At 37.2% G+C, this 23,173-nt stretch overlaps 4 protein-coding genes across 6 annotated transcripts; all 4 read right to left on the bottom strand.

Moving 5' to 3' along the window:
* Window positions 1–3,073: 3,073 nt before the first annotated feature.
* On the bottom strand, window positions 3,074–4,465 carry LOC133866678 (GEM-like protein 4). 2 transcript variants are annotated; one of them, XM_062303286.1, is made up of 3 exons: window positions 3,993–4,456; window positions 3,510–3,784; window positions 3,074–3,416 (listed from the first exon to the last, which is right to left on the bottom strand). In XM_062303286.1, exons 1-3 carry the CDS (start codon window positions 4,243–4,245, stop codon window positions 3,243–3,245), a joined length of 702 nt encoding a protein of 233 aa, XP_062159270.1. In that variant the 5' UTR covers window positions 4,246–4,456; the 3' UTR covers window positions 3,074–3,242. The 2 variants fall into 2 exon arrangements, with proteins under 2 accessions (XP_062159270.1, XP_062159269.1); XM_062303285.1 differs by having other exon boundaries at window positions 3,074–3,784; window positions 3,993–4,465.
* A 3,663-nt stretch (window positions 4,466–8,128) lies between these two features.
* On the bottom strand, window positions 8,129–9,383 carry LOC133866580 (GEM-like protein 4). The gene is made up of 4 exons (XM_062303140.1): window positions 9,086–9,383; window positions 8,921–9,001; window positions 8,536–8,810; window positions 8,129–8,439 (listed from the first exon to the last, which is right to left on the bottom strand). Exons 1-4 carry the CDS (start codon window positions 9,366–9,368, stop codon window positions 8,269–8,271), a joined length of 810 nt encoding a protein of 269 aa, XP_062159124.1. The 5' UTR covers window positions 9,369–9,383; the 3' UTR covers window positions 8,129–8,268.
* A 1,168-nt stretch (window positions 9,384–10,551) lies between these two features.
* LOC133865574 (uncharacterized) lies at window positions 10,552–23,064 on the bottom strand. The gene is made up of 7 exons (XM_062301996.1): window positions 22,679–23,064; window positions 18,408–18,793; window positions 14,761–15,261; window positions 14,557–14,575; window positions 12,320–13,225; window positions 11,662–11,765; window positions 10,552–11,199 (listed from the first exon to the last, which is right to left on the bottom strand). The coding sequence occupies exons 1-7, from the start codon at window positions 22,985–22,987 to the stop codon at window positions 10,623–10,625; spliced, it is 2,802 nt and encodes a 933-aa protein (XP_062157980.1). The 5' UTR covers window positions 22,988–23,064; the 3' UTR covers window positions 10,552–10,622.
* LOC133865633 (transcription factor SRM1) lies at window positions 14,338–20,912 on the bottom strand. Of its 2 annotated transcripts, none has more exons than XM_062302053.1 (3): window positions 20,800–20,912; window positions 18,408–19,203; window positions 14,338–15,261 (listed from the first exon to the last, which is right to left on the bottom strand). In XM_062302053.1, the coding sequence occupies exons 2-3, from the start codon at window positions 18,791–18,793 to the stop codon at window positions 14,757–14,759; spliced, it is 891 nt and encodes a 296-aa protein (XP_062158037.1). In that variant the 5' UTR covers window positions 18,794–19,203; window positions 20,800–20,912; the 3' UTR covers window positions 14,338–14,756. The 2 variants fall into 2 exon arrangements, with proteins under 2 accessions (XP_062158037.1, XP_062158038.1); XM_062302054.1 differs by having other exon boundaries at window positions 18,408–19,149; window positions 20,800–20,904.
* Window positions 23,065–23,173: the final 109 nt, after the last annotated feature.

Below are 23,173 nucleotides of genomic sequence, written 5' to 3'. Positions count from 1 at the left end.
CAATGAAGATTCAAGGCCGGTTTTTAACATTAAATTGTTGGCCGACAATAGTACTTTTGTGTTTGTGGGTGAGGGAATGGCTACACATATCCACATGGGACATGATTTGGAGTACAACCCATCACAACTTTGACACAACTCCCGCTCACAATGGAGTAGAGCCCACATGTATGGGCTCTACCCCATTGTGAGTGGGTTGTGTTGAAATTGTACAAAAGAGTTGTACATTTAGCATTTCCCTATCCACATAGGCCCTTTTAACTTCACATGTCGATTGCTGCAGAGAAAATGTAACCCTAGCTTCAATTAAGGACCTCAGCGGTAAAAGAAAGTGGCTTTAAGATAACGTCATTTAGCTCTCACCAAGATCTTGTGTTGTTTCTACTTGCAAATACTGCAAAAATATCACATAAAGAATCATAATAGAATTAAGTTAAAGAAGAACAAGAATTCTCAACTGTGCATCTATATTATTTCAAAGGTTCTGAGATCCCAATTCCAACCCCCAACCCCAACCCCCCCCCCCCCCCCCAAAAAAAAAAAAAAAAAAAAAGGAAGAAAGTTGTAACCCTAGAAAGAGTAATAAAAAAAAAAATGTTGCGTGAATGGTTTCACAAACATGCCAAGGATAGATTTTAGATTCTAGGTGATCGTAGACCTTTGAGATTCAAAAGAAATCTAAAACTATTTTCCAACACAAGGTTTATGACTAATTATGCTTACTTTTTAATAATTACTCACGCCTATACTAAGAGAATTACAATTACAAAGATATAAACTTCTACATCTACTTTAAGATAAACCTCTCTTACAAATAAATTACTCAGAAATAACTCTGACTCTAATTTTTAAATATACCTATATAAAGAACAATAGAAACCTACTACTAAAAGACTTATGCAATATAGTGCTACAAGTAATTAAAAGATTAATTCAAATATATAACTATCATTATTTATAATAATTCTACTATAATACGATTTCTAACTTATCCTCATATTACTTCCGAAACAAAAAAAAATACAAAATTGGTCTCTATGGTTGGCCAAATTTACAAATAACTTTATGTGATATAAAAATTAACTTAGAGGTCCCTGTGGTAGTATAAATTAACAAATTACTCCCTAAAGTTAATTTCCGTCCACTACTTGAGAGAAACAATTAGGTTTCCACGTTAGGCCCAATAAAAACACTACACATGTCACTTTTAATAAAAAAAATATATTAAAAGTTAAAAACTTACAATACTATTATTAAAAGGAGAGGGGGTTGAGGGTGGCCTACGAGCCACCCCAAATGGGGCTGGGGGTGGCCCGCAAGCCAACCCCAGACTATGGGGAAGGCCGCGCAGCCACCCCATAAGCCGGGTGTGGCGTGCGAGTTACTAAGGTGGCTCGAAGCCCACCCCCAACTGTGGGCCACCCCAAATGGGGCTAGGTGGCGCCAGCTACCTCTGCGGGTGGGTCGCAACCCCCACCCCTCCCCTTTTTTTTTTCTTTTTATATATATATATATTATAAGTTTCAAATTTTTAATATATTTTTTTAAGAATGACACGTGTCGCGTTTTTGTTGGGTATGCCGTGTCAACCTAATGGTTTCAATCAAGTTAGTAGACGGAAATTGTCTTTCAGGAGTAATTCGTTAATTTCGCCTACCACAGGGACCTCTCAGTTAATTTTTATACCACATGGAGTGATTTATAAATTAAACCAACTACGGAACCAATTTTACATTTTTCCTGTTTCAATAAGCAATCTTCTCCTCACACCCTCAAGCCCTAGAACAAGAACCTTAGCTTTCAAATGTGAGCTATCATGCAGGACCTGTAGTGTAACGACTCACTCCCAATGACACAATATTGTCCGCTTTTGGCTCCCCAAACCAGATTTCCCAAGAGGTCACCCATCCTGGGATTGCTCTCGCAGAAGCACGCTTAACTGTAGAGTTCTGATAGGTTCATGACCATCACGGCTTTAAAATGCGTTGTGTCATAAAGGGTGCATTTATACATATAAGCATATCCTCATTCCCAGGCGATGTGAGACGTCACAATCACCCCCTCTTTGGACCCAGCGTCCCCACTGGGGTCCCTCATTGGGCTTATGCACGCTCCCACCATCTCAGGCTAGGCAATGGCTCTGATACCATTTGTAACGACCCACCTCCAATGACACAATATTGTCCGCTTTTGGCTCCCCAAACTAGACTTCCCAGGAGGTTACCCATCCTGGGATTGCTCTCCTAGAAGCACGCTTAACTGCGGAGTTCTGATAGGTTCATGGTCATCACGGCTTTAAAACGCGTTATGTCATAAAGGGTGCATTTATACATATAAGCACATCCTCATTCCCAGGCGATGTGGGACGTCATTTGTAGCATCCGGAATCAATTTCAAATTTGAGCTATCATATATGCTTCTGCTCTACTCCAATTAAAGTCATTTCTATCGTATCTTTCCCTTAAACTGACTTATATATGGGTGACAAATTTCTTGTTATTTGGAGGCAGTTTTCACCATCAGTTATTTATATATGTGTAGATGCAGCAGAAACATGCTGGTATCATCATAGATGCATCTCTAAAATCTGATGACAGCTTACTCACATGGTTCCTTTGCACCCTTCAAATATAATTGGCGTTCAATTGGAATCAGCCTCATGATAAACAGATGGTTGTATTGATTGTAAATTTATATACAATTACAAATAATACAGATGTTTGAATTTGAAAATATACAAGTAAGTTGCTATACAGATAACAGAAATCTGCTGTAATTTAAACTTCAAAGTCATGATAGAATGCAATCGGTTATGGACTCCATTCAGCTATCTACTGTCTTGTATTTATCCCAGTCGTGTCATATTTGAACTTCAAATGGATGTAGCTGCTCTTCCACAATATCTTTCGCTGCCGTATCTGCACTGATTGAGGTGATTGGATTATGGTTAACAGTTGAGCCTAGAAGTTGTTTATCATTTGCATGAGTGGGGAAAAAGGGATTCAGTTCATGCCGACTGATTCCATGCCAAAGGGAAAAAAAAAAAAAAAATTATGATTCACAAATTTAAACATTGACCACAAAAAGAATCTGATTTGATAGTTAAGTGATAGTTGAAGAATCAGAGAGCGTTTCATCATTACAAAATACAATGCCTGAAATTGTATAGAGAATTTCCTAGCTGTACATCTGAGAAGAAGATGGGAATTAACATTTCTGCTTCTTGAGTGACTAGCATTCCTCTAAGCTTGCGAAATAGCTTCCTGAAGATACTTGAAAGATTTCTGATAACTTAAAAAACCCATAAACCAAAAGTCAAAATTGTCGACAGTAACTATTTCCATGTACTTTTGTGAAGGCTTCTTCATATTCTCACTTTGCTCGACTCTCTTTATCTTCCTCAGTGGAATCAAGACCTGCACCATGGGAACGTTACTTATAATATTAGCAATCAGCAAGCCAGGCAGAGACACAGAGAGAAACAGAATTAATAATCCTTTGCAACTTACCTTGTAGTGTATTCTTATAATCTCTCCATTTGGAGAAGAGATTTTGATTGATCTGTCACTGCAGAATGCAACATTGTCTGTGGAGATAAAGAGTAGGCCTGCAATAGGACCTGCTGTGGTTGATAAATAGCACTGGGAAGCCTTCAGTAATTTCTCTCCTTCTCTAACACTAAATAACCGCTTGAACACTTTGTCCACACCACCTACTCTAAGAATTCTAGCCCCCAAGCTCAACTTCCCCTTCACAGTTTGAGTGATGTTGGGCCCATGCCTAACTGCGGTTCACAAGAATTAAAAGATATCAAAATAAAATCTGAACCATGTAAACCATATTTCAGTTGGGTAAAACTTAAAAACAAAAGATATTGAAAGAAAAAAGAATGAGATTTTAGGACCCTGACGATCCCAACAGAGGCAAGGAAGAACTAGAAAAGATGAAGGAAAACAAAACCAAAGACAAAACAGAAGCTACTTAGTACTTACCATGCTCTCGGACTCCATGTGCTAAACTGTCTCGTTTTTTACCAGGCTTGTTCTTCCTATTAAGCACAGAGTCTGAACTACCTGCAATAACAAGATTCTTACTATGTTTGGATGTGAGAGACACACTTTCACGTGACGGATTATCGTATTGGCTAGCAGGATCAGGTAAGTATCTCTTTAGTGACCTATCAAATGGGTTTGCTTCTGAGCTTATTGGAATTCCAACAACAAATTCCTGAAGTGAGGTTTTCATGTTTGGAACAGAAGGGAATATGATGTAAAATACTGTTGTCGGCTGTTAGAAATGCTTACTTAGGTTGATCAAACATTGTATTCTGCCAAGGTATTTAAAGGGCCGGATGAAAGTAGTTGGTTAATCCACTTTTTGTTGCATGAGTCAGCTCTGGCTCATCCAGAAGAATAAAGGAGCAGCCATGAGCCATGGATTCTTAAAGACTATCCTTCAAAGATATGGTGTATATTGGGTTGCTTTTAGAAATATTAGAAGAAAGATGGATGTGGGTGTTTTAAAATTGGTTCATGTTATGCAAGAATCCAAACATTGATGCTAACGAAATTACCCAACCAAGACTTTGTGACATGGTTGAAGTTGAAATGTTGCCTTATTTTCAAAATTAAATTATGTTCAGTCAATTGGTGTCCCTATTGTTATGTAATGCACACTCAAGTCAACCATTCTACAACACTTTTAATTACAACATTTAAGTTTATTGTCTATAACAGTTGGACACAAAATCTAACACCCTAAAAAGTTAGTTCTACATTGAGCGGATAGATTGTCCATATTAAGTGGGAAGCTTGATGTGAACCAATTAATACAAAACACAAGAATTGATAGGTTGGTTGTTTCGAGTGAGCCAGGAACTCCCAAAAAACACAGTGAGACTGTATTTTACTTAACAAAATTCAACATAACATATATTCCATAATCATTCCTTTAAATACACAATAAACCTAGCAAACTCCCCATAGGAGTGTAACTCTATTTTAGATAGAGTTATCACATACATTCAGCTAGATAACCTATTGCTATTCAAATAAAACTTTAAATGAAAACAACTACTATTACTCGTCTTCTCTCACTAGAAGAGATAAGATTCTTATTCAAACTATTACTTCTATTTAGACTAGATAAGCTATTTAGATAAAAGCTAGTGTAATCCTTACAGATTAGGATTACATCAAAGCTCTAATTGTAACCTAACTAATCATTTTGGATTAATAGTTTAGATGCGGTCGGTGATTTCCGGAGTCATTACATAAAATATATAGAAGTGGGGTTCTTCCAAGGTAATCTTTTGGAAAATTATACCATTCTAATAAAGGGTCTTTGTAAATAAAATACCCTGACTATTTGGAAGACATTTTCTATCACACAGTCGTCATATGCTGCCTGTTTTCTCTTTTGCTGACCATGTGAGTGTGTGCCAATGAAGCTTTCTGAGCTGGCATTTTAGCTTTCTGATGCCAGCCTATTTGGAACCAAGATAAGATAAGATAAAGAAAGGGGAAATGGCTGCTTTCACCTAAATGGTCGCAAGTTGAATGAGCTTGTGACGTTTGTGAGAATTCATTGCTGAATGTTTGATTTGAGTGATATGAATAAAAACCCTCATATTCATCCAATAAATAAATAAAACCCTCATCATTAAGTCACAGGTAGATAGGACAAGTACTGGTCATACGCTGATCTGGACTGCAACCAATCTTTTTGGGTTTCTTTATATTCAAATGCTCATGTCAGCATTGAACCAATGAAGATTCAAGGCCGGTTTTTTTAACGTTAAATTGTTGGCAGACAATACTTTTGTCTCCACATGTCGATTGCTGCAGAGAAAATGTAGATTGGGCAGCAGAAAATGTAATCCTAGCTTCAATTAAGGACCTCAGCGGAGAAAGAAAAAAAAAGTGGCTTTAAGATAGCGTCATTTAGCTCTGACCAAGATCTTGTGTTGTTTCTACTTGTGAATACTGCAAAAATATCACATATCAAGAGTCATAATAGAATTAAGTTAAAGAAGAACAAAAATTCTCAACTGTACATCTATATTATTTCAAAGGTTCTGAGATCCCAACTTCCAACCCCCTCGAAAAAATAAAAAATAAAAAAGAGAAGAAGAAAAGCTTAAATCTTTGTGTTGTATAATATTAGAAAGAGTAATGCTTTACACCACACTTTTATCCCTCTTTGAAAAAGTGGAAATAGACTTTTGATCCTCTTTTTTCCATCGGTCAGACCATTAACCAACTCCGAAGAACAATCCTTATTTGCAGATTTCAATAGGAAAAAATGTTACGTGTGAATGCATAGTTTCACAAACATGCAATGGGATAGATTTTAAATTTTGAGAGAACCTAGACCTTTGAGATTTAAAAGGAATCTAAAACCCTTTTCAAACATTTTTTATTAATCACTCACGCCTATAATAAGAGAATTACAATTACAAAGATATAGCTATTCTAAGATAAACCCTTAATATAAATAACCTACTCGAAGATAACTCTGACTCTAAAAGAACAATAGAAACCTACTACTAAATAACTTATGCACCATAGTGCTATAAGTAATTAAAAGACTAACTCAAATAGATAACTATCACCATTTAACATAATTATACTATAATACGATTTCCAACTTATCCTCATATTACTTCCATAACAAAAAATACAAAATTTGTCATTATAGTTAGCCTAATTTACAAATTACTCAATGCTGTATACAAATTACGTCCAAGTCGACATCACAAAAATCGAGGTCAATAATTGAATCCAAATTAACTTCGACATGTTGTTTGGTTTCCTTTTTTTAAATTTTCTTAAGTAGAAACTTGCCCAAAATACTGAAAGTACACTCACGCCAATTTTTAGGACATTGTACACCTAGTCGGCCAACCACTTGGACTTCTTGCAGTTGCAGGGATTGGGGGTGGTGGAGGCTAGATGTAACCGAAGGCTGGTGGCAGAGGAGTGATATTCGAAGGCCCGAACACATAGGAGATAACGTCTCTAGACAAAGCATTGTCGGATCCGGCTGTTGGTGGAGGACCTTGTGTAACGATCGACCCCTAACGACATAATATTGTTCGCTTTTAGCTCACCCGAACCATACTTTCTAGGAGATCACCCATCTTGATACTACTCTCGCAAAAGCACACTTAACTGCAGAGTTCTGATAAGTTCATGGTCATCACGGCTTTAAAACGCGTTCTGTCAAGAATTGTGCATTTATACATATATGCACATCCTCATTCCTAGGCGGTGTGGGACGTCACAACCACCCCGTCTTGGGAACGTCCTCGCTGGCGACCCTGATGGAATCACCTCATTCTTGGCGTCCCAACAAGTGCCCGTCGTGACCCTTATGGGCTTGTGCACGCTCTCCCATCTTACGTTGGACAATGACTCTGATACCATTTGTAACGACCTACCCCCAACGACACAATATTGTCTGCTTTTGGCTCACCTAAACCAGTCTTCCCAGAAACTCACCCATCCTAGTACTACTTTCGCAGAAGCACGCTTAACTGCAGAGTTCTGATTGGTTTATGGCAATCACGGCCTTAAAACATATTGTGTCAAAAATGGTGTGTTTATACATATAGGCACATCCCAATTCTTATGCGATGTGGAACGTCACACCTTGAGACGCTGGAAGGAATCCAATAACTGGTCCGACTGCAAGTGGAGTTGGAGCCACGTTGGCGTTGTCGAATGCTGGTGTAAAGACAGTGGAGATCACCGTGAGAGTGAGACTAACAACCATGGCCGATCTCATTTTTGCTATTTGACAAACAGAATCACGTATTTCAAATTCTATCTGATTTTGAGTTTTAGTTTATATATACACAAGGAATTTCGAACAGAGGGAGGTAGGGAGATCGTTGGAGGGCTTCGAGCTTGAGCCCAGAAGGGCTGGGCTTCAAAAGAAAACCAATTTTAATGTCCAATTATCATACCTTAACCAAAAGAAACGATAAGGTGTTTACAAGCTAATCTTTCGATAGATCAAGCTAATGACTTGAGTAAATGGTTAGCATAATTTTTTTTTTTCATGTAAGATAAAATCCTCAGAAGACAAAAAGTTTGATGTGTATTAATTAGGTCCACAACGTGAGTTTAAGCAATAACCGCTGCAGAATGTATATTAACATTGTTCATCACTAGAAATATATACACCGTCCAAAACTGTATCATGCTTATTTAAATAACAAAACACATCAGATGAAGCAGAGGGAAGACACGTATTCTCCAATCACTATTGAGTGATTACTTGCTGAAGATATTTGAAAGCTCTCTGATAATCTATGAAACCCATAAACCAAAACTCGAAATTATCTACGGTAACTATATCTATGTACTTCTGCGAAGGCTTCTTCACATTCTCACTTTGGTTGACTGTCTTTATCTTTCTTAGTGGGATCAAGACCTGCACAAATTTCTTAAAGGTGTTAGCAGGCATGGAGAGAGAGAGAGAGAGAGAGAGAGAGAGTGTTTGTGTAATAGATATGATGATGTGAGTTACCTTGTAATGTATTCTGCTGAATTCTCCACTTGGGCAAGAGATTTTGATGGGTTTCTCACTGCAAAAAGCAATCTTGTCTGTGGAGATGAAGAGGAGACCTGCTATAGGGCCGGTTGTGGTTGACAAGTAGCATTGAGAAGCCTTAAACAGTTTCTCTCCTTCTCTAACATCAAATAACTGCTTGAAGACTTTCTCCATCCCACCTACTTGAAGAATTCTAGCCCCCAAGCTCAACTTCCCCTTCAAACTTTCAGTGATTTTGGGTGCCAGCCGGACTGCAGTTTCACAAGAACTAAAGTAAGCAACTTTTTCACTCAATACTTCTTTCAGAAGATTACATGTAATGCATGCTCGGACTACTAAGAAAAACAAAATTACTAATTACCATGCTCTCTGACTCCATGCGTAAACCTGTCTGCTTTTTTCCCAAGCTTGTTCATCCTACTAAGAATTGAACGTACTCTACCTGCAATATTAAGACAAACCCCATTACTAAAACAGATTTATCTAAATTAATTGTTTGATTGAGAGAGAAGAGAGAGAGTCTTACTCTGTTTGCATGAAGGAGACCCATGTTTATGAGATGGAAGATTGTATTGGCCAGAAAGATCAGGTAAGTATCTAGTTGTAGACCTCTCAAATAGGAATGCTGCTGAGCTAATTGGAACTCCAATTACATGTTGCTGAAGGGAGGTTTTCATGGCTGATAAGTAGTGGTAAAATTCACTTCTAGCTCTAGTTGGAACAGCTTCTGCTGTAGAATTTTCTGCTCTGGCAGAAATCAGGGGAAGTGAGGCTTGGTAAGGTTGATCATGCCTTGTATCCTTCTGCATATGTATTTAAAGGGATAAGAATAGTGGGAATCTCAACTTTTTGTTGCATGAGTCATCTATTGCTCATCAATGAGAGTAAAGGCAGAGGCATGCACTTGTAAAGATACTTGCCCAAACAAAAATTATTGAAGAGATGACATGTAAATGTTTAGTTGCTTTTAGAAAAAAGATTTTGTAGGAATCTCCAAGTCTTCTTTGATAATTCTATTGGTGTATTGGACTTACTTTAAAATTGAAGTATAGTGGGGATTAATGTCTTAATGTATTAATCACCCTAATAATAGTGAACCATTCTATTGCATCTTGAAAAATGTTAGCCGCATATACAATTTATGTATGGCTAACTTAAGCGCTGACAGAGTCACCCCACCAAACCTTCGACAAGCAACATTTGGTGATCGTGGCCACCAATTTTTTTTTTCCTGATCAAGTGAAATGTCCTGTTTGGTTGGAACTCCTTTTCAATACAATCCGGAGATGCATCATGTGTTGCCTCTTTTTCTTATAGCGACTAAGCGAGGGGGTGTAACTGAAGCTTTTGTGAGCTGGAATGTTAACTTTGTGATGCCAGCCCTCTTCAATTCTAAGATAAGAAAATGAAAGGATAAAGGCTCTTCCACTTCAATTCGTTTCATGACTGCTGACTTTTTCCTTTTTATCCTTTCAATCATACGCGCATGCATATATATATATATATATATAAGTTTATAAAAAATCGTCAAAAAAATTTTAGAGGATAAAAATCCTGACATGTTCCATGTTGAGTCGTGACATGTTCAGCCCATCTTGTGTGAACATCATCTATTTAGATATAATAGGCCTAGTGGAAACACACCTATTTTAAAAAAAAAAAAAAAAAAAAAAAAAATCTTTTGATATAAAGCAATTTTAACTACTCCACATATCTCAGTCTGTAGCTGAATTAAGTGTCTAATCGCTTTCATGCTCATGGACATGAAAGTAACATGCCGGGATTTGACTGCATAGTATATCCATATGACCTTTTGAGGGAAGTCTAGAAAGTTATAAACAAGAGTGGTTCATTAGCTCCCTCCTCAAGATATATACGTACAAAGAGTGCTTGAATGGCATGTATTCGTCAACAAAGTTGAATTAGCCTGCCGCGCTTTTAGAATTCAATGCTGAAAATGCTCAGGACTTCAAAATAATGAACGGCAGGGAGAGTAAACTGCAAAAAGAAGCACTTTCGTCCAGTAAAATTCAGAAGCCTTATCAGCATCAAAATAAGAATCACTATAAACATGGATTCTGCAGATTCATTGCTTTAATTGCATCAACTATGCTCTCCATTTTCATTGCACGACTACCCTTCACCAAAACAACATCATTACAATCTAGCCTCTTCACAATTTCCAGTGCAAGGGTTGCTGCATCATGGGTATGTACAGTATTTATCTTATCAAATAAATTCAAATTCTCAGCTGCTGCAAAATATCTCTTCCCAACGAGGCCAACTAAGTCAATACGGGAATCACAACAATGGTTTAAAATCATTTCATGAGACTTCATCTCAAATGAACCAAGTTCTAACATGTCTCCGAGTAGAGAAACTTTTTTACCACAGCAATCAATGCTCTTTAGTAGGTCAATGGCAGCTTTGGTGCTAACAGGATTGGCATTGTAGATATCATTTACTATTTTGATGCCACTTTTAGCAACTTCAAGCTCCGACCTCATCCGAACAGGACAAAATCTTGACAAGCACATCCCAACTTGAGGAAGAGAAGCACCCAACAGAGTTGCAACTGCCGCTGCTGCACATGCATTGGTCGCCAGATGCAGACCGGGACTAGGAATTAGAAATTCTACCCTGGATATGAAACCGCCATTGAAATGAAATTTGTAAGTATCACTGCTTAAAGTTGATTAAAGCTATTATAAACATGATTAAAAGATGGGAAGGAGTGAAATATCTGACAGCTAAAAGAAAGCACCGACAAATGCTCAATTAAAAATTTAAATAAACAAGAATATATTAATATCCTTTTATGGTCTCAACATGGTGAAAATAAGTTCAACAATCCCCATGAATGTTTATAAGTTCTGGGCCTCCCTGCCCTGGCAGTCAGAATACTCCTTTCAGTTTTACGTTAAAAGCCACTGGAGAAGGACAATTACATTAAATCTAGGTCATTATTAAGTGGTGATATAAAATGCATGCAACAACTTTCATTCAGATGCATAGAGAAGATGCAAAGAAAAAAACTGCCTTTCTCACATGTCACCGAAAAATGAAAAAAGTAAAGGGTTTGAAATTCTATAATGATCTTACTTCTCTTTATTTTTCTCTAGTACAACTCGAACTCCAAGACCTCCATCAACACTTTCTGCCACAATCAACCGGACATCACACCCCTCCCTCCGACCAAAGAGCACCTGATAAAGCCAAGGAAATAGTTACCACTGAATCAAAACTCCAAGATTAATTTTTACTGATTCAATGTAAACAAAGATGACACTCAATAAAACCCAATTCCTCTCATTAAATGAATCGGCAAAGGTAGAAGAAACAAGCACAGCAGCTATACAAAACAAGAAAATTGAACTCCATTCTGGGTGAACCATCAGAATACTCTTTGACGTTCGTTTCAAAACTTCCCCACCAATAATAGTGTCATCAAGAATAAAACTAAAAGGCCATCCATGTGGGAATTTTATCATGTCAACACTACAGAACATATTAAATCCTAGCACAGTTCGCTGATATCATGCCAGAACAACAACAGCCCGCTTGAAAGACTGTGATATACTACTAGAGTTGATCAAGCACTATTGTCACAAACACCAAACCAGATCGAAAACAAAGCAACTTTATAAACTACCATATAGAAAACAAAGCAATTCAGAACTTAAAACTCTCCAAAAACTCAGATATTTGATAGAATGTGAAATCAAATTAACAACAATAAATAAAGACTAACCTCACTCACCTTTTTAACGCCATATGGAATAGGAAGGCTCATAACTAATGGATCGTCAGCATTCAAAACACACATATCCCCGGGCTTCACTTCCGCTAGAATCTCCCCTTTTGCCACTGCAACCTCCTCCAAACTCGCAAAGTTCTCCAAATGCGAAGACCCCACATTCAAAATCACTCTTATGGACGGCCTAGCCATCCTTGCAAGCTCCAAAATCTCGCCCTTTGCACTCATCCCCATCTCCAAAACCACACTTCCTGCATTTCTAGGAATCCCAATCAATGACAAAGCAACTCCAATCCTATTATTCCAATTCCCGGGACTTTGATAAACCCGGTTTCCCAGGCTTTCAAGAGCCAAAGCTATCATACTCTTTGTAGTAGTTTTTCCCACACTACCAGTCACTCCCACCAATGCACCATCGAACCTATGCCTTGCATAGTTGGCCATCTTCACCAATGAATTCACAGTATCACCACTGATTTCGACAAAACCCTTATCCCAATTCTCGAGAACCCGGTTACCGATTACTCCGACACATCCTTTTCCGGATAATTCCGGGGTTATGAAATCGTGGGCATCGAAGTTTTCGCCGGCAATGGCGAAGAACCATTGGTTGGGCTCAAGGGCTCTAGTGTCTGTAGAAATGGTCCCAGGAGAACCCCATTTCACAATTCTTCCATTTACAGCTTCAGCTATCTCAGTGGCAGTCCAGAGGGGTAAATTTCCTGGATCATAATGGGCATTTTGGGGACAAGAATTTGCGGGCTTTGGTGCATTCTGGGTGGCTAAGACCCTAATGCTAGAATGGGAAGTGAGGAGCTTGTGCGGTCTTGAAGAAATGTCTGGGGGTTTGGGGACTCTTCTGAGTGTGCGAGGAAAGGAGGGGCTTGGTGTTGCATTCATGGGTTCAATCTAAACCCTAAAACCTTACCAGTTGCTCAACGAGAACAAATTTCATCCGTTGGTCTTTCTTCAGTTCTTGGTCTTTTTCAACTTGAAGTTAAAAACTGTTTAAAAGTTAATATCATTTCGTTTTACTATCTTTATATTTTTATCAAATAAAAAAAATGATGATTTTTTCTTTTATAAAATATGATAAAAACTATTTTATATGGACACAAGAATAAATGCATATACATCTTTCTCCTCCCACTTGAATTTTTTTTAATAAAAAAATAGGTCCATTCTTGAATGGTTGCTTGTTTAGTATGTCACCCAAATGGCCCCATGAACCTCATTATGGCTCATTTGTCAACATTCAACATGTTGGTCATTAACTCATAAGAATTAACATGCTGCCTACTGCCCAGCCGTCAACATTCCCGGAAAGAACAATGATTTGAGGAAGAGAAGATATCATTGGAATGACACCAGGAGGCGCATGCAACAAAGAGTACTTCTCTTTAGATTATTACATACCATTTAACATGAATACAAGGATCCCTAGTTGTTTGAAAAATGAAACACCACAATCTTCTTTTAGGTAGTTTGGACAAATGGTTAAGTAAATTTGTTGAGCCGGATGTAAATGCTCGAGTCCTAGACAAATGACAATTCAATCTTTAAGGGTTATGAAAACGACCCTGCCTAGTGCCTTAATAAGAAAGAGATGCAACAATTTGTTCCCATCATTTTCCTATAAGATACTTCAATAACTGCAAGCTTAGGAAAATGCGAAAATAACAATTCTCACCCAACTATTGCACAACCCCAAGACATATTAGGGTGAGACCTATTGTGTGGGCCTCACCCCAATGTACCTCGGAGTTGTGCAAGAGTTGGGGTGGGATTGTACATGAAACAAGGTCCGCAAGCTTATATCCATTTGAGTAGGTATTCCAGAACAGTTATGTACATTTACAATTCCCAGTGTCTAGTAGAGGCAACTTATAGTCCTCCGCCAACAGTAACATTGGACAATCACCAAAGAAAGCTCATGTTAATATATGTTAAACCAATTGCCCTCCTTTTATTGTAACCTTTTCCCTTATTGAATAGGGAAAGAAAAAAAAAAAACAATTGCCTTCCAAGAAAGGATAGTTCAAATAGATATATAGCAAAGCCTGGCGGCTGGCGGCTTAGATATGCTACTCAAAATAGTAAAAGATATAAAGGGTTCTTTACAACATAAGCACTGACTACCTCTAAAGACTAATAATTGCTCTTAAATTGTTTGTAAGACAAACAAACTAGAATCCTGTTCTACTTATAAATACCGCCACCTCTTCCAGAGTTGTCTATACAGATTCAGGTAATTCCTTCCTACCCATACAGCTTATTTCAAACGGATACAAAAATAGACAAATGACCTTAAACATTAAACTTGTTGTACCAAATAAGAAAAAATGTTCAGGCTTTTGACCTAAAGGATATCCCAAAAACCCAACTAGAGCACAAGCGTTAAGTCTTCTGTCATTTGAACGTGTTGCAGCTAGATGACACATTACCTATGTGCAGATGTATGCGGCATTGGATATGCCATTGGACCCATATTCATTGGGGCACCAGGAACCATAACTCCAGGTACAGGGGCTCTTACACCGTATGCCATATGGCCTCCTGTAGGAAGACTCACTGGGGTACCAACTGCCGAGACAAGGGATCCTCCTATCGGCTGCCCTATCGTCGGAGTGCCATACATGCCAACACCTGCCGGCCCAGCTGGGGGCTGAGGAGTTTGTTTGGTTGATTTGCCAGAGGAACCTCCTGCAGAACCACCATTTGTTTGACCAGTAATTGGTCCTTGGGGTGCCAGAATGTCTCCATTGCCAACACTGGTGATGTCATGAATGCTCGATCGCCTCCTATCTTTGTTCATCGAGTTCAAACGGATGAAGTACTTTTGTGCATGGCTTGCCACTTGTGTAGGTGTTCGTGTCACCACAAAGTTTCGAGATATACTTCGCCAGTCCCCTTTCCCATATTTTTCCAAACCAAGAAGAAATAATCTGGTTGTCAAAAGAATACAAAAATTAAGGCTTACTAAGAGTGGATAATATGACACACTACAGAATCAAACCAAGTCTAACATTTGAAAGACAGAATCTAAATTGAAACATATTTTGCTTTAGTATCTTCAAAACACCGATTCATCCCTCTTTAATTTTTTCTTTTTCAAAACATCAACATACGCTCATAGCTCCTCGATATGTAGCCTTACAACAGATGACTTTTAGCATATTTCAGAAATTACATGCTCAGGAAGCCCAGCAACCACCCTTTGCAGTCAAAGCAATAGGCTCAAACAGATGCATCAATTATCATAACATTCTGAAACTCCCACACATACGCAGCACAGAGACTTTATAGAGGATGAATTCCAACGTGCAAACTCGCACTAAAAAGTGGCGACAATATACATTAGGTCAAAAAAAGATCACAGTTACCAACATATTATGGAAAATCAATCGAACTAGGCAGATACTGAATTATATCATAATCCATGGGTAAAGGTATTTCTAAGATGCAAAGTTTGGGCTGGGCGCCTCTAAGAGATACCTAAAATTACCCCTGAGCCATTTTTACCTAAAAAAATTACGCCATTATAACCTAAATTTATGAGGCTACATAACTGAAAACTATGGAAAAATACCAAGAATCGATGCTTTTGGTAGAGTGCTAACTTGATAAAAGAGAAGCAGAACCTGAAGCCTCTAATGCATAGCACATGAATTTCAGAAAGTATTTTGAAAGAAAACAATTATGACAAAAGGGAACAGATTTAACCATAAAAACATGAAAATCTTTAACTGCTTAATAATAAAAGGCAACATAAACCCGTTTGAGAGATAAGAAACAAGAGAGGAACATTTAAAGCTTCAATATTTGTGGTTCTGCAATCAAACTAACCTTGCCTTTCGATGGTTTGTAATATTCAAGTTTTGCAACAAAGTAAACTTTTTCACAGCTAATGTCACATGAATTAACATAGAAAAGAACTGCTAACTGCTAAAGGAAATATAGGGCAACCACCAAAAGAGAAACATAAGAGATGCCAAATGATACTACCAAAGGGATTTTGATAGATAAACAAATCCTGTCTGATTCAGGGTTCAAGGTTTGGAAATAGAAAACTGCGTACTAAAAGAGAATGGATTTACCTATTGAAGAAACTTATTACCATACATGTTACAAAAAGAAATCAAATATTTCTAAAGACAGAATAATTTTATTGCCCACGCATGTCTGATGCCAAATGAAAGTAAATCAATTAATCTTTGTGTCCTTATCCAACGTTTAAAACCAATAAAAAGTTCATACAGTAGTATATCACATAAGAACTCGCTGGAACAGAGTATCAAGACTGAAAATCAAGGGTAAAGAATTTTATGATGGAGGATATCAAACCTGCAGAATTCACTCAATATGTTTGATGGCTCAAGTTGTTAAATATCTGTGATTAGCAAAATCCACAAGCCGGACAAACAAAAAAAATTCAACCCCATAATGATTGTTTCCTTGGACAATTTTCTTGGTCAGAAACATCTAATTTTGGGTCCAGGCCATTTCGCATAGGCCGTATATCCACTGGGACCACCACCCATTCATGCTAGGTGGTTTGACAAGGCAAGGGTTAGACCCTTCATACTTTTCAAACAGTGTTAAGAAAAGTTCTGAAATGGCTAGACTGAAATAATGAGATCAACTTGACCATTTGCTTAGACAATGTACTTGCTTGGGACAATCAAGGTGCAGTTAAACAACCATCACAGCTGAGCCATTTATTGATCTAGAATTCCTAATGTAACCCAGATAGAACATATAGCAAATGGATACAGGTAAGCAACTCCATTGCTTAGGCATTGCCAACTTGGACATCATGTGAATAGTTGGTGGCCGGTCTAAGCACATCTCATTCATGAACCTCTGTGAAATCCTCTTATTTACAACAGCTTCTTTTCATTTCCATTTATGCTGAGTCAGTTTCTCAATCCAAATACCAGAAGGCCAACTTCCTTGCTGTTAAGCCTAACATCAAACAAGCAAGAAGCACAAAAAGCAGTTGATATCTATGAATATTTGAGAGAGTTGGTCTAGCGCTGACCTTTTGAAGCTTTACAAGCCCTTTTTTTTTTTTTTTTTTTTTTTTTGATAATTTTAGGTGACAAATTGAGAAATTAAATCATCAAAGATACCAAGCCCAAGGCCGTGAGAGCATATCCATGATCATGAAAATATTGACCATTGATTTTCTCTCTCTCCCACAATATTTTGGATATACAGATAGAGAACCGCTTACAGATGTAAAATTTATTAATATTTGTAGAGTTCATGTGTTCCTAGTTCCTACTAATCATTTTTTAGTATTGTGGTTACAGCCAGGTAAAATAGAGGTTAACCACTAAGACTAACACAATGTTTGGATACCATTGTAAACGATTATAATCTTTATCGGTATGATGAGTTTAACATATTTTTTAGATCTTTTTATTATGAGTAAATAATTATTGGTATCATGGAAAAACATATTTAAGCACTATTATTAAAAGAAAGCAAATCTCTAAATTAAACCAAAATCAGAGTAGAGCCCCGTAACAACATGGCCAACTACCACTTTAGCCGTTCACGATGAATATAGAAGAGACCAAACAGGAACACTGAAATCCACATTTTCCTTCACGTAAAAATCATTACCATCTCAGGACATACAACTCCACCTAAATCATTAAATTTCCGGGTATATTACCACCTCATACTAATGGGATCGACAAATGGTTATTAGGTTATAGGCATGTATTAACATAAAACGCCACAGCATCAATACTTCAATTAAGAAAGCTATGCAGAAAATCAAAGCTTACTATAACTAATCTGTCTGATAGTGATCAGAGACAGCTCGTTTTGTAATAGTTATCTCCAGAAAGAACTTGCTATTTTAAAGCAGAACCATGTACAAGATGCCAGACAGGAAGATACAACTGATCTAAAAAGCACATAGACACGATAATCACAAAAAAAGCAATGCAACAGTAACCAATCTTAACCATAAATAGATAGTTCTGCATGTGCCAACAATATTAGATTCGTTCGCAGGTGCCACGAATGAATACATACTGCACCAGAAAATAAACATATCAGAAATGATAAATCTGACCTGTGCTCATCTTCAGTCCAAGCAATCCCCTTACGGCGTTCCTGATCTGACCTTGAAGCCTTACTTCCATGATTAGACTCACTGTTATAATGCCCCACATGGCCACCCTTCTTACCAGTTCCTTCATCACCGGCATGGCTTGTTGAACCCTCTAGAGAGGAATTATATTGCGGCAGAGGCACACAGCCAGATTCAATCTGGTCAATATCATCAACCAAGAGCTTGTAGTGATTTTTAATCTCTTCTAGGGTTTTCCCTGGTACATCAGCTGCAATTTGCTCCCATCGATCTGAAGCATCTTCAGGATGAGTTGCCAGGGCATTCTCAAATGCCTTATCTTGCTCTCTACTCCATATGGAGCTACTACCCGCTTCATCCACAGTCATCTAGCTTATTCTGAATCCACTATGCAGAATATTACCCACAGAAATCTAATAAGCTGCTATATGGTGTAGGCTAAACCAGCACCAAAGCTGTGAACTTTCTGGACTTGCTCTTGAAAATCGGATCTGAATTACTTTTATAGTCGGATTCCAATAACAAGTTTGATGGTGGGCTAAATTATGAGAAGCAGAGATGTCAGACTACATAGGTAAGCAGAAGAGAAACAAACGGACCCAGAAAACGCCAACGAAACCAAAGCAGGGATCGCCTCCAATAAAAATCACTACACTTAGTGAAGTATGTGAAGATTTCAATAGTGATTTGCTCCACAATTCAAAATTTGGACTCTTGTGGATTGCTGACCGATTGATGAACAAAAAGGCACGAAGTTCAGTTAGACCATGGGAAATATCTGAAAACCATAAAATCACAGATGCAATAAATGGCAGTCTTAAACAGGGTGGGAAAAAAAAAAAAAAAAAATTTAATGCAACGGTGAATTCATAGAATGGTAACTAGGGTTTTGGATGGTGAAATATGAAAGAGACCCCGGAGAAACCAAACAAAGAAGAAAAACCCAGAAGTCTATAATTGAGGAGAAAGAGGCATTCAAAATTGCTATTTCCAATTCCAAAAAAACAAAAAACCCAGTTAACCAAAAGTTCTACTGACAATAACAGCTTTAACAGCTCAGGCCCACAAAAATTTATCCTCCTCCTAAGAACCCTTGCAGAGTAAAAACACGACAAACTACATACATACACGCTCCTCAATTGCGAATAAGAGAAGACATAAAAATCCAAACTTCTCAATTTAAAACGGTGTGAGAATGCCAGAAGCCAATTTACATTATCTAGGCCCAAGTTACATAATAAGAGAAGAAAAAAAATCAAACAACTGGAAAAACTGTAATTTACAGAGTAAAGAGGGTGCTATTATGTTAAACTGAAAAACCCCAGGTGAAACCCCTAACCCAAGACTGTGGATCCTAACTAAATTTAGAAAGAACCTATCTCAATTGCCAACCTTTTTTCAGTCAAGAAAAAACCAAAACAGTAAAACCCACTAAAAGGTTCCGGGGTTTTAAACTATAGGTGAAAATACTCAAGTCGGTGATTCCTGAGATTTTAACCCTGAAAACAACGAATCCCAGCAACTACACAAAACGCCATTGGGAGGAAAAGAACAGAATTTCCGAAAATTCAAAGTACTGCCACTATCTAGAGTTTGACAGTTTAACCAACAATCAAAACTTTTTCTTCCATATATTGCTGAACAGATTGTATTAACAGGAAAGGAAAAACCTAACCTTGAGTGCCCAAGACCTTACTCCACCCCTTCTCACTTTGTTAAAAAGTTAACCACTAAAAAATTTCATAAACACAGAAAATACAAACAACAAGGCAGAATAAGGGGGCCTAATAAGAACAAATTAGGAGCACCCAGAATCCAGAAAAAAACCCAAAACAAAACAAAAAGAAAGAAAGAACAAAACAAAACATAACAAACAACTAAACAAGTATGAAAAACAACAAAATTAGGGTGTTAAGAAAAGGAGCTTGAAATTGGGGTGAAAATTTACAAGGGGCAGACATTGAAATTATGGGTGATGTTGATGGGTTATCCTGATATATCCACAGAGGAGGTGCAAAGGATGGGTCAATTGGCCCCATCCCCACCAACTACTTTGCTACAAAAAAACAGCTGGGATTGAAAAGGGCCTCAATACCAAGTTGCAAAACCCACTGGGAATCTGCATACCCATTAATATCTGACAGATAACACATCGAGAGAGAGAGAGAGAGAGAGAGAGAGAGAGAGAGAGAAATGGCAATCTAAAATTATTTTCTTTTCTTTTCGTTTTATCCATACAAACAAACCAATTACAATTAGATGTCAGAAGATGAGATAACTATGTGCAGTTGCAGAGGGAAAAAAAAATTCCCCAAAAATTCAAAAAGATAAAAGAAAAATGAAAAGTGCATCATGGTTGTATGTGAGTCATTACCTTTTTCTCTGGGTGAGAGAAAATCATGCAAAAGTATCAATCTTTTTGCCGCCGCTGGCGTTGTTTCAGTTCTGAGACTGTTGCACAAAAATGAGTCAAAAGGCTCTCTCTACATACATATTACATATCAGCGACAGGACCTGTCACCAAGTTTAATTATTAATTAATTTTATTTTTTTTTCTCTTTTCTTGGATATATGATTATAATTTTTTTTTTATCCAAATTAGAACTAACTTACAGTATACACCTAATACCCTTTTAAGTTTTTTTTTTTTGTTCCCTTTTCCTAGTCAGCAAATCAGTATTGAAATATCAGTGCAAGTTGCCACCCTTTGAAGTGAACTTAACGACCGTATGCCACGCCATCAGACCGTAAAACTTCACGAGCCTACGATGGACAAAAGCACATGATCCCACTCGTGAGGTGGCCCACGGCATGATGTGCATGACGCAGTTGACTTATTAATATCCTTTTTTTTACTTTCTTATTCCCGATTTTTACTCAATTTAAATGACAGAAAATTGGGTGAACTTTTCACAGGGGATTTGCAAATCTTGATGTGTGCTACAACCATTTTTATTATTATTATTATTATTTTAATATTTTATTTATAGTATAAAAATATAATTTTTAACGTTACTCTGATTTTTATTATTAAGTTTATTATGAATTAATATGAAAAAAATTAAGCAACTAATTTTGTTAATTTTATTACTTAGTTTTTTCGTTCATACCTTATAACATATTATTCATATAAACGGTCAAGAAAGTATAATAAAACTTGTAGTATCACGGTCACAGACTCTTGCGGGGCACTCATGAAAAGAGAAATTAAATTAATATATATATATTTACACATTTTTTATTTTTAAATTTACTATTAAATTTATGAGACTTAGGTTAAATTACACTTTAGCCTCGATGGCAAGGGTCGAGGACAAAAATGTGCTTCTTCCTTTTCCTTTTCCTTTCCTTTTTCTTTTTCTTTTTCTTTTTTCTGTATTTATAAGCGGATAAAAACAAGTGGGCTTTATTTTGATAAATATTCCAATTACCCATGCGTGTGAATCTATCAACCTTATTTTGCTTAGGAAAAAAAAAGTTAATGTAGAAGCGAGCCCAGATAGCCCAGATATTGATGGATGCGCCCATGAAGCGTGGGCCGGGTTTTAAAATGTACCGAGATTGTTGTTGGGCTTCTGAAAGCAACAAAAATGCAATACTTCCTGCTCCTTGAAATTTGATTTGCTTGTGAATTGTGAATTAGGGTTTTAAAAATAATAATAATAATAAAATGGAACTTGAAATGAGCAAAAAGTGATCTTCAAAAGGCAGTCAGAGCACGATTGAAACAACAAATGAGTCAAAGGGATATAATTAAAACAGAAAGAAATAACTGTTGCCAATGGTGGCTACTCACTCAACATGGGAAAAATGTGTTGCCTTTTACAGTTTTTGAAATAATTAAATAAAAAATATGACTTATTAATTTAATTAATTTGTGGTTAATTTGTCACTAATTAATTACATTTTTTAAACATCACTAATTAATTAAATTGATGAAATTACGAATGTAGTGTTTTAAATTCTTTGTGATTTTTGATAATATCATATAAAGTAATGTAAGCAAAATAATGTCAATTTGCTTGTCTTATAGAAAGAATTTACATATAATATCTCATATGTGGTAATTAAATCAAATTGAGAGATATCAAAGAGAAATGCTATATGTTACAGACAAGGATTTTCTTCATTTTAAATAAAATTGATAGTATCTATTTCATAGTAAGAATTTAAAGTTTTTTTTCTTTTTTTTTTTTAGAAATACTAAAATACCATTAACTATAAATTTTGGAAGACTCAAGGTCCTTCCTTACAGACACTGCGGCTGATATCGGATAAGTATCTACCCAGACAACAGACACTTCCTGATTTACAGCCAAACGTGCTAACGAGTGAGCCACACTATTGCCCTTTCTCCCCACAAACTTCACCTCACACTGTTGGAAAGAATTGGCGTGTGCATGTATATCGACAATAATAGACTCAACCTTAACTTGCGATAAACTATCCGAGAGAATAGCTTTCACAACCACCTTATAATTACCCTCCAACTGAAGATATTGGTAACCCAAAGCTCGACATAAACCAATCCCCTGCCAAGCTGCAAATGCTCCCGCCACCATCGGATCAATAACGTACTGGTGGAAGGAACTCACCGCTCATGGGACACCACCGAAATGGTCTCGAAGAACCAAACCTACCCCCATAATCTTCTTCTTGATATTCACAGCCGCATCCCAGTTCAATTTAACCCAGCCTTCATGTGGACGACTCCATTTCGCAACAGCCACTTCGCCTAGAGGCCTACA

The sequence above is a fragment of the Alnus glutinosa genome, chromosome 4 (assembly GCF_958979055.1).
Source record: "Alnus glutinosa chromosome 4, dhAlnGlut1.1, whole genome shotgun sequence".
Lineage (NCBI taxonomy): Eukaryota > Viridiplantae > Streptophyta > Magnoliopsida > Fagales > Betulaceae > Alnus > Alnus glutinosa.
Note: the sequence above shows the minus strand (reverse complement) of the source record. Positions and strands in the feature narration are given on the sequence as shown.